This window comes from Piliocolobus tephrosceles, chromosome 9 (genome assembly GCF_002776525.5).
Source record: "Piliocolobus tephrosceles isolate RC106 chromosome 9, ASM277652v3, whole genome shotgun sequence".
NCBI lineage: Eukaryota > Metazoa > Chordata > Mammalia > Primates > Cercopithecidae > Piliocolobus > Piliocolobus tephrosceles.
In genome coordinates, this window is record NC_045442.1 from 86,037,108 (window position 1) to 86,048,570 (window position 11,463).

Here is an 11,463-nt window from a genome sequence, read left to right on the forward strand (position 1 = left end):
TTACATACAGATTTTAGAATCAACTTCTCAATTTCTATAAAACAGTTTGATGTAATTTAAATGGGGGTTGTGTCAAATCTATAGATCAGTTTGGGAAGGATTGATTCTTAACAGCATTAAATCTTCTAATCTATGAATGTGGTATAACTCCCTTTACTAGAGTTTCTTTAATTGTCTCAGTAATATTTTATACTTTCAGTGTGCAGGTCTTGCACATATTTTCTCATTTTTATGCTATGTAATTGACTATATATTATATACACAAAGGTGCCAAGTTAATTCCATGAGTAATGGATAGTCTTTTAAACAAATGGTACAAGGTCAATTGAGTATCATTCAGAAAATAATAAATCTTGACCCTCGCCTCACACCATATACAAAATAACTCAAAATGTATGTTTATAGACCTAAAGTTAAAAGTTAAAACTATTAAATATATGGAAGGAAATACAAGAGAAAATCTTAACATTAGGTTTAAATTTTTTTTTTTTTTAATTAGGACACTATGATGGCTAGAATATCTGTGTTCACCAAATTCATATGTTGGAATACTGACCCCCAAGCTGATAGTATGAAGAAATGGGACCTTTGGAATGTGATTAGGTCATGAAGGTAGAGATCTCATGAATAGGATTAGTCCCTATAAGAAAGGTCTAGGTCTTCACAGAACAAGAAAAAACAATCCTAAAATTAACATGAATGGAACCAAAAAAGAGCCCACATAGCCAAAGCAAGACCAAGCAAAAAGAACAAATCTGGAGGCATTACATTATCCAACTTCAAATTATACCATAAGACTGTAGTCGCCAAAACAGCATGGTACTTGTATAAAAACAGACATATAGGCCGTGTGCGGTGGCTCACATCTATAATCCCAGCACTTTGAGAGGCCGAGGTGGGTGGATCACTTGAGGCCAGGAGTTTGAGACCAGTCTGGCCAACATGGTGAAACCCTGTCTCTACTAAAAATACAAAAATTAGCCGGGCACACACCTGTAATCCCAGTTACTTGAGGCGCTGGGACATGAGAATTGCTTGAACTCAGGAGGTGGAGGTTGCAGTGAGCCTAGATGGTGCCACTACACTCCAGCCTGGGTGACAGAACTGTGAGAAATATTACAAGCTGCCCAGTTTATGGCATTATGTTATAGCAGCCCAAAGAGACAAACACAATTAAAAATGATAAATTGAGCTTTATGAAAATAAAAATCTTTCACTCTTAGAGAAATTTAAAATACAAGCCATAGACTGACAATATTTGCAAAATACATGTGGTAAAGGACTTGTTTTCAGAGTATATAAGGAATGCTTACAACTCAACAGGGAGCGGACAACTCTTTTTTTTTTTTTTTTTTTTTTTGAGACGGAGTCTCGCTCTGTCACCCAGGCTGGAGCGCAGTGGCTGGATCTGAAAACTCATTTTTTAATTAAATTTTTGTATCTGATATCACTGTAAATTTGCATGCTGTCGTAAGAACTACATCACAGAGGGTCTAGCCTTTACCCATTTTTTTCCAATAATAACATCTTACAACACTCTAGGATAATCACAACCAGGACACAGTGACATTGATACAGTCAAGAGACAGATGCTCCATCACAAAGATCCCCCGTGTCTTCTCCTCCTGGGATTCCTGTTAGACGCAGTATCAGCACTGTGGAACTCCTATGTTCTCCATGTTTCTTAAAAGAATTTTAAAATACATATCTTTGTTCTTTGTTCTACTTTCTTCGGAGAATTCCTTGGGCTTGTCTTCAAACTTATTTTGTATTTCAGCTGTGTCTGTTCTGCTATTCAGCCTATCTATTGAGGTTTTAATTTTGGCAAAATTTCATATTTTCTTAATGTCCAATTATTTTAAATATAGCCTGTTTTAATAGTCTGTTATTGTTTCATAGCAGCAATATTCTCCTAGCCCTCTGAAGTTACTGCAGTTCATTTAAAGCCTTCCACTTGTTCCTTGAGCTTGTTTTATTTCCCAGGGTTAGGTATTTTTTTTTTTTTTTTTTTGAGACGGAAAGTCTCACTTTGTCACCCAGGCTGGAGTGCAGTGGTGCTATCTCGGCTCACTACAAGCTCTACCTCCTGGGTTCACGCCATTCTCCTGCCTCAGCCTTCCAAGTAGCTGGGACTGCAGGCGCCCGCCACCACGCCTGGCTAATTTTTTTTTTTTTTTGTATTTTTAGTAGAGACAGGGTGTCACCATGTTAGCCAGGATGGTCTTGATCTCCTGACCTCGTGATCCACCCACCTCGGCCTCCCAAAGTGCTGGGATAACAGGTGTGAGCCACCGCGCCCAGCCTCCCAGGGTTAGTTCTTATGTTTATAGGGTTTGGAGTCCTTTTTTATGTGGTTGGTTTTCCCCAATTTGGTAATCTGGTGGTTGCACCTCTTTCCTTTTTTTTTTTTCCTAAGGAGACAGGGTCTTAAACTCCTGGGCTCAAGTGATCCTCCTGTACTAGTCTCCTGAGCAACTGGGACTATAGCTAGGAGCCACCATGCCTGGCTGACTGTACCTCTTCCTGCAGGAGATGCCTCCCAGCCCATCTACAGCCTTCCTGTACCCACACTGAGGAAGGGACTGTATGCACCTCGGGCAGGCCACATCCATCATCTGATCCCCAAGGGCTCCTGCACAGCCCAGGTGCCTCACCAGTTGCTGCCTCAGCCAATTGCAGGGAAAGCCCAGACTAGTGGTTCTCCGTGGGGCCAGGAATGCACGGTATGGGAAGAGCTCATTTCCCAAGGGAAGCAATGTGGTCTTGTGGACAGAGGTGAAGTCCAAAACCACCATTTCCTTAGCAAGTGGCCTTGGGCAAATAACTTTATATGAACCTCGATTTCCTCATCTCTAAAATGGACATATTCCCAACATGCAAAGCCATGGTGAAGACTAGACAGCATTTAATTACACACGCAAAACATCCAGCAGAAGGCCCAAGACACGGCAGACACCATAAATGGGGGCCACAATTCTTTTCACTTTATGTCACTTTGAAAGCCCCTGTGGTAGGAATCAAAGTATATCTCAACAAGATATACTTTTTTTTTTTTTTTGAAACGGGAGTTTCTCTGTCACCCAGGCTGGAGTGCAGTGGCACGATCTTGGCTCCCAGCAACCTCCGCCTCCCAGGTTCAAGTGATTCTCCTGCCTCAGCCTCCTGAGTAGCTGGGATTACAGGCACACGTCACCATGCCTGGCTAATTTTTCCACAAGCTATTTTTGAGGCTGATGAAACTTAACACTCCACCGCCCAACCTCTCGCTGATTGTTTTAGGTTGCTCGTGCCAGCCCTATGGTATTTCTGTGTCTGTTCCAGAAAGGTTCATCTCTTTTCCTCTTCCTTCAAACACCAGCTCTTCCAGGGATCCTTCCCTGACACCCACAGCCGTCTGCATTGACCTCTAACGTAACTCATAACTCAATGAATTAAACAGCTGACACATCTCCCCAGTGGACTCCTGATGTGAAGAGCCAGCACGCAGACGGATGCCTTCCACCCGGAACCCAGTGTCCACCAAGGAGGAAGTGCTCTGAGAAGGGGATAAATGAACAAACGATCTGTTCCAAGCAAAACATCCCTCCCCTGCGGCAGCTTCTCCAGTATCTCCACAGGGAAGCAAAACCAACAAAAGGCCAGATTGGAGAAGCCAACAGACACTACCTGGTGCTCAAATGAAAATCTGGCACAATGGCTCACACCTCTCATCCCAGCACTTTGGAGGCTGAGGCAGGTGGATCACTTGAGGACAGAAGTTCGAGACCAGCCTGGCCAACATGGTGAAACCCCGCCTCTATTAATAATACAAAAAAATTAGCTGGGCATAGTGGCGCATGCCTGTAATCCCAGCTACTCGGGAGGCTGAGGCAGGAGAATCACTTGAACCTGGGAGATGGAGGTTGCAGTGAGCTGAGATCGCGCCACTCCACTCCAGACTGGGCGACAAGAGCGAAACTCCATCTCAAAAAAATATCCACGGAGGCGGACATTTTCTTCTCTCCAATTTTTTTTTTTTTAACTTTCTCCCCATTCCCTACCTTCTCTCAACCGCCTATCCCTCCCCCAGTCTTACAACATGAAATGAAAAACAGCAAATCTCTCTGAAGCATGTTTTTATTTCTCTGTGATTTGGTTTTCTACTTTGGTACACATGAGCTGTGGCTGCATTTCACACAGAAGCTGACACATCTCGCAAGAATGCCCCATAAAACAGAGCGCAAACACATCACCCCGCAGGTTCGCTGCCCCTGGCAGTGACTGCTCAACTCCCTACTTCTAAGAGCACAGAAGAGAACATCGCTTTGAATTTACAGATGAGCGAGGGTGTGGCGAGCAGCAGCCAGGGCTGCCAGGATGGGAGCAGCCACAGACACAGGTCCCCAGGTGTCCGTCTTGAGACACAGGTGGAGAAGCCGCACAAGAAATTCCAGCAAGATGGGAGCAGCTGAGGGATGCGCCAGCACAGCAGCCTGCCTATAGGACTCCTCTGGCTCCCTCAGTCCTGGTAGATTCTGGCATGACACCAAGGCCAGCAGTGCTGGTTCTTTGGTCCTGTCACTGTGTGAGTCTGTTTTATCCTGGGGCCCCGTAGCCCCTCTCCTGGGCGAGAGTTTCACCCCTCCCCTTTCCATCACCTCCTTGGTCCTCAGCCGACCCACAGCGAGACCTACACAGGTCTTGCCCAGCTCTAAAATGTCTTGCCCTCAAAGGCCTGGAGATTGAAGGCAGTATCCAGAAACTTCTTCAGTGACACCAGGTGAGTGTTCCTGTTTCCTGTGGCTGGTGCAGCCGCTGGGTCCCGGCCGACATACCTGGAGGAGGAGAGACAAGCTAAGGTGAAGGCCGGGCCTAGCCACCTCCCCACGCCCACCTTCACCCCAGGACTCAGGGGGCACACATCTGAGAACGGCTGACCTCGAAGCTACAGGCCCTGCCTTTTGGCCTTGGCATCACTTCCAATGAGCTGCGAAGCCTGGGTCAAACTCAAGTCACGCAGCCACAGAAGAGTGGAGAGAAACTGTCCCTCCATGTCACTGCACTTGCCCATGAGGACAACAAACGAGGCAACAACTCAAAGGCTTTGGGGACAAATACACTTGGCTTCTTGGAGTTCCTCAGGACCCTCTCCCATCTTCCCAGGGACACATGATGCCAGTATTGAGCACCCACCATGTGCCAGGGCTAATACATACATCAGATCTAATCTTATCATCGCCCTTTGTAGAGATACAGGGACTAAGGCTCCAAGGGGCTACATAACTGGCCTGAGATCAAAGGCAGGAGTTTTGAGACATGCAGCAGGGTCTCTAGTTCAGTTCTGGCTGCAGAACAAACACAAAGCCAGTCCAGATGATGCCCCATCCCTCATGGGTAAGCTGTCCCACCACAGACAGGGTGCACAGAGCTGACACAGACTATGGGGCCAACTCCTTGGTTTCCAAAAGCCCAGAGAAAGGCAGGGCCAGTTCCAGGTAGCATGGCCCATGGGATAGGCGGAGCCAGGATGGAGCCTCAGGGCCGAGGTGAGGGGCAATCAGCAGCCCCACCATGTACCATATGGGCCGCGTGCGCCTCAGGATGGTCATGAAGCGTGGGCTGATGTAGTCATAGTAGCCCATGTTCTTGTGCTCCTCCTGACACCAGGCCAGCTCCGCACCTGGGTACTTCTCTGCCTCTTGCTTGATCAGGTCAAAGGGGAATGGAGAGATCTGGGGAGGGAGGAACAAAGGAGCATAGCCAGAGGAGGGGCGGTGTGTCCCCAGCACCCCCCAACAGGAGGCACAGGGCCTCACCAGCCTTCACCTGGCCTGGCTGGCACACTGGTCAGAGCCGGGGCCAGCGACATGAGCTTGCACAGTTGACTGTGCAAGGGGCTCAGGCGCACCTGCTCCAGGCGCGTGATGGCCACCTTCTCCTCCAGGCCCTGGCTGCTCCGCTCCTTCACCAGGTCATAGTACACCTTTCCCGTGCAGAAGATGAGCCGCTGCACCTGCTCAGGGGCCCGCGCTGCAGCCCCATCTTCAGGAATCACCCGCTGGAAGCTGGTCCCTGAGGGACCAATAGGACACGGCAGACATGTCGGTATCCACAGGGGCTGGGGCAGCTCAGGACCAGGCCTGCGTCCCCAGGCTCTCCTTAGCCACTGAGACTACTGCAGGTTTGGACCTGTGGCTGCAGTGGACACCTATTGAACTAAAAGATGTAGCAGGGGACAGTTGACACCCTGAGCTGTCATAGGGAGAGGGGTGGAGACACCCAAGGGTTGAGCCCTGGGAGCATCATGTTTAAGGTGACTGGAGGTGGGGGTACAATGAGAAGGACCCTGAAGGAGACAGAGAAGGCGACATGATGGCATCATCCTTTGCCCCAACTTTGCTTCTGCCCAGCTGTGCCCACCTCCTGCAGAGCATTGCAGTCCCCCATCACTAAGCAGATGTCCCAGGAGGCTGCTCCATGCTCCTCCTCTTTCAGCCTGGCAGCTGAGCCCTCACCTGCAAGCCCCATCCATTCCTCCTTTCTGAGCCCATGATCTTGACCCCAGGTCATGCTCACTGCAAAACCTCTCAGGAGGCTACTGTAGTGTCCCTGCATCCCTGCATCTCAGGTGAGTACTCTAGGGCAGAAAGGCCAAACGGATCCCAGGCCCTCAAGAGAGAAGCCAGCACAGGGCAAGCAGCCCAGGTAGTCTAGTCCCGACATCAGGGCTCTAACTGCCCACTTCAGCCACCCACCCGCACAGAGGGGACATTCAAACAGACGTGGGAGAAAATCCAACCCTTGTCCACGCTGAGGCCCTTCCCGGCCCTCCGCCTACTGCCCAGGACCATTTTCCAAGACAGCTCTGCTCCACCAGCCTCACACCTGTCCTTCCCTGGATCACAGTCACCTCTCAACTGCAACTATAGGTGTTTTATCTGATCTGACTCCCAGGTAAATAAGGTCAAAGACTCCTGGAGGGGACACCAGGAACCCAGGGCCTGTAATGTCTGTTTGGCTCAGGAATTTTAAAAATGGACAAAGGAATGAATGATACTCAATATCTTGCAAACTCAGCAGGCCTCTGGCAGGCCTCAACCAGCCCTGCTAGGGCCTAATGGGGCCCCAGTGGACTCTGCCATGGACTCAGCCCACATGACCTGAGCTGGCCCAGGTCAGCCACTGTGCCAGCCTCCCAACCCTATTGCTAGTGGGACCATGCCAGGAGCTGCTGCAGGTCGGCAGAGCTACAGACAGAGGGGAGGATGGAGGAGCCCCAGGAGCAGAAGCCATGCGATGGGCCACCGCCCCAGTGTGGGCCGCCCCACACCCAGGCCAAGCACGTACCGGATACCATTTGGTCAAAGCTGGACTTGGCCTCTGGGTGCCTCAGCAGAGATTTAGGTGTGAAGATAATCAGCTGGAAGGGAAACACACGCCCAGCTGCCAGCTGGCCCTGTCTGGCCAGGGCCCCTGCGTGTAACCCCTGCCCTGGGACGGTGACTCACCGGCTTGCGGAAGGGCAGCAGGATCTGCCGGCGCAGCACGTGGAAGTAGTTGGCTGGTGTGGAGCAGTTGACCACGATCCAGTTGCAGTCATAGAGCTGACTCACCTCGAAGTCCTTGGTGAATGCCTGTGGGGACGAGATGCGTATGGCCAGGGTGGCTGTCTGCTGCACCCACACCCTGGACTCCTAGCCCTGTGGGCACAATAGGGCGCGCCCCTGTCCTGGGGACAGCAGCAACACTCACGGGGTAGGCATCGGAGTCATCATTGCTCATCTGCAGGAACCTCTCGGGCCTCGCAGACGAGTGCTCTGGGCCCTGAAAGCAAATGCCACATGGCCCAGGCTGGCCCCCACCATAAGACAAACATCTGGCCCTGCAGGGACCCTCGGCTCAGGGGAGAGTCTGGAGGGCATCTCAGTGGAGGCGCCCTCGCCCTGGAGCCTGAACCACAGGAATGAACCAAGAACGTGGAACAAGAGCAGAATGGGCATCCTCACAGTGGGGCCTGCCCAGAGCTAGCACAGTGTGTGAACTCGCAGGGATAGAAGAAAAAGCAAAAAGCCCGCACTGAGATGTGCTTTCTCTGGAATGTCCTGGAACAGTGGCTGCCACTGACTGAGCACTTGCTACAGGAGGCAGAGTTCTAGGTACCCCACACAACTTACTCGCTAATCCCCAAAAGCCCCATGATGCAGACTCTTCCTCACTGCACAGCTGAAGAGGCAAGGAGAGGGTAAGAAACCACCCATGACCACACAGCCAGGTAGGGGCCGACCCAACTGAGCCTGGGCCTCGCCCACCCTCACCCACATGGACCGCTCTGCTCCATGAAAGCAGCAAGACAAGCCCAGGGGCATCTCCAAGCTGGCTCCTGCAGGACGGGGGTGACCCGCCCCACAGCCGTCACTCGCCCCCTCTTGGTGGGGATGGCCAAAGATCCAGCCCCCTACACCCAGCCTGGCCCAGATCCCGCCTCCCAAGAAGCTGCCTTCAGAGTGGGCAGCCCCAAGCAGGGAGCCTCACCTTCCTCCTCACTGAGCCCCAGTGTTGTGAGGATGCCGAGTACGCAGCCTGTAAAGTGCTCAGAACTAAACACATCACTCGGGCATAATGGTGGCGATGAGCCCCCTGCCTGTCTCCTTCTGCCTGGTCAGGCCGCCTGCCCACCAGACGGTATCACATGACACTCTGCTCCTTCCTCCCCTCCTGCTAGCCCAGGAGCCTCCGGAGGATGCGGCCAGCCTGCATGTCTTCCCTCTGTCCCATGTGTAGATGCAGAGGCAGGTCACACAGGAGGGGACCAGAGGACAGGCAGTACTGCACAGGATAGCTTCAGAGCCCAGCTACTAGCTGTGAGACCTTGGGCAACCTACTCCCCTGCTCTGTGCCTCAGTTTCCTCATCTGAAACGCAGGAACAGGGCCTATTTCATTAGGTTGCTGTATGGATTGGAAGAGTTAACATTCAGAAGCATTGAACAGCGCCTGGCGCATAGCACGCACTCATATGCGGTAGCGCCTTCTGCCAGGGGTAGCATCATTGTCTCAGCAGCTGCAGCACGCACATGTGCAGACCCCACCCTGCGCAGACCCACGTGCTCCAGGGGCCTGGAAAGCACATACCATCCAACTCGACAAGGGGCCCAGGGTCCATCCCGTCCCTCCGTGGCCCACCAGAGCCCACCAAGCCACCAGCCACCACCGCAGCCCTCACCATGCCTTCCATGCCATGGGGCAGCAGCAGCACAATGCCGTTATGCCGCACCCACTTGGCCTGGCCGGTGCTGATGAACTGGTCGATGATACACTGGGCCGTGTTGTGGAAGTCCCCAAACTGGGCCTCCCAGAGGACCAGGGCATTGGGGCTGGCCATGGCATAGCCCAGCTCAAAGCCTAAACAGAAGACAAGATAGAGCTTGCTGCACGCTGTCACCAAGTGGCAGTGGCTCCAGTCAAACTCAGCCCTTTCTCAGTATATCCTCCATGCCCCCACCCATCCTTCTCACAAGCCAGGACGAACCCAGGGATTCCCTGGGATTCAAAGGGTAGAATGTACCATCCTGGGGGCTGAGAACATGCCCAGAGATGCTACCCTCAGCCCTGCTATCATGTGTGGTCAGGTTCAGCCATATTTAGGTATCCTGGGGAGGCAGCAGGGACCATCTGTCAAGAAGAACTCCTTAAAAACATGCAGAGCTGCTAAGAAGGGGCAGAAACAACCCTAGAGGCATCTCCCTGGGGGTGGGGAGCTGCCTGGGGCAGGCAGTGAGGAGGAGGTGAGCCAGCTAATGATGCAGCTGAGGGACAGCATGTACAGGGGACACAGGCAGGGAAGCTCAGAGCCCAGAGAAGGGATCTCAGTGCAGCGTTCCTAGGGTGCAGGGCAGAGGAGGTGAGATGGGGCTCAGAGGAATGCAGGAGGGCTGGGCCAAGACTGGACTGCTCAGCAGCTGGAACCCACAGCAGACTCTGTTGGGCTCTCTGTCTGTGCCCACTGGGGCCCTGATACCCACAGAGCCCCCTCAAAGCAAGCAGGGCCCCTAACTTAGATCCCCAAGGGGCCCAGATGGGACACGATTTCATCTCCCACATGGCCTTAGGTGGGGACAGCCCAATCACCATCCCCCAGGGCCATCCCCTCAGGACCTCTGAGCGTCTCTCGCCTCTCCCAGGCCCTGGCCCCAGTCCCTTCCCAGCCCATCTCTGGTCCCCAGGTGTCTGGGGCCTGCCTGGCTTGCAGGAGAGTGTGGACCCACCCAGGACTCCGTACTCCGAGAGGGAGCTGTTGCACACGGTGTACGGGGCCTGGTCAGGCCAGAGATGATTCATAGGCACACACGTCCTGCGGTCAACCTCCTGGTCATGGAGAACGTGGTGCCGGTGACTGCAGAGACACAGACCGGGGCAGGGACAGAGGGCAGATGGGCTGGCACCTGTTCACCTGGAGCAGGGGAGCTGGGCAGCAGGAGGCAGGCAAGCCTCCGTCACTGTCCCAGGAAACCTGCAGGGTCCCACAGGATGGCATCCAAGAAGGCTGTGGAAAACCAGAGCCATCCCTCTTGCAGTATGGCCCCTGCCTGCCGGCAGCCCACACACACCACGCACCAAGGGGTCTGTGGGAAGGAACTGAGTTGTGGCACCTCCCTGAGTGTCAGTTTCTCACCCATAAAGAGGACCTGATGAGACACTTCCCAGGTGCCAGCTAGAGCCACCTCCTAGGGCAGCCTAGAAGCTGCCCCGTCTTGCTGGCTTCTTTATCATCTCACCAGCCCTGTCCCAATTCACAACAGACAGAAACCACTGTGCAGCAGCCGAGGTGGGCACAGTGAGGGGCGCCTGGCTGAACCCCAGACCCTGGCTAGGACTGACATGTAGCTCAGGGTGCATCAGAGGACCACCTGGGCCCTGGTTGGAGCAAGATCAGCAGAGACGAGCAACCAGGAATAAGAAGGCCAGCTGGTCAAGTCCTGGAAGCCACACCACACTGGCTTGCTAACCAGGAGCAGACTGAGGCAGGACCTAGAACATTTTAGGGCCCCGGACCAGAGGAAATGTGGTGTGGACAACTGACAAGTGTCAAGTCCCCACTTGGACTCACAAAGACAACTGCAAACAAGCAAGATAGGGGCTGGCTTAACAGCAGTACACACACATACACCACACACATACATACACATGCCACACATACCACACACATATACGTATCCCCACTCATCACACACTACACACACACACACCAACACACACACACAAAACACACATGCCACACACCAAACACCACGTACCACACACCACGCATACGAAACACACCACACACATACACACACCACACACATCCATGCACACACACCAAACACCACACACACTATACACACCACACATACATACCACACACACCACACACACTACACATACCACACAACACACACCACACAGACTACATACCACAAACACACGTACCATATACACACACACCC

The 11,463-nt window shown here is 52.6% G+C and overlaps 1 protein-coding gene across 9 annotated transcripts in view; it reads right to left on the minus strand.

Moving 5' to 3' along the window:
• Positions 1–4,098: 4,098 nt before the first annotated feature.
• OGDHL (oxoglutarate dehydrogenase like) overlaps positions 4,099–11,463 on the minus strand; it is a 28,057-nt gene continuing 20,692 nt past the window's right edge. For 5 of the 9 annotated variants that reach the window (XM_023230134.1, XM_023230132.1, XM_023230135.1 and 2 more), the window contains 8 exons: positions 10,243–10,370; positions 9,201–9,379; positions 7,732–7,803; positions 7,488–7,613; positions 7,327–7,399; positions 5,888–6,051; positions 5,557–5,711; positions 4,099–4,814 (listed from right to left, as the gene is read on the minus strand). In XM_023230134.1, coding sequence (XP_023085902.1) covers positions 4,691–4,814; positions 5,557–5,711; positions 5,888–6,051; positions 7,327–7,399; positions 7,488–7,613; positions 7,732–7,803; positions 9,201–9,379; positions 10,243–10,370 — 1,021 coding nt within the window. In that variant the 3' untranslated portion in view covers positions 4,099–4,690. Of the gene's footprint in view, positions 4,815–5,556; positions 5,712–5,887; positions 6,052–7,326; positions 7,400–7,487; positions 7,614–7,716; positions 7,804–9,200; positions 9,380–10,242; positions 10,371–11,463 lie in introns of all 9 variants that reach the window. The other 4 variants (XM_023230129.1, XM_023230131.1, XM_023230128.1 and 1 more) reach the window with 2 other exon arrangements.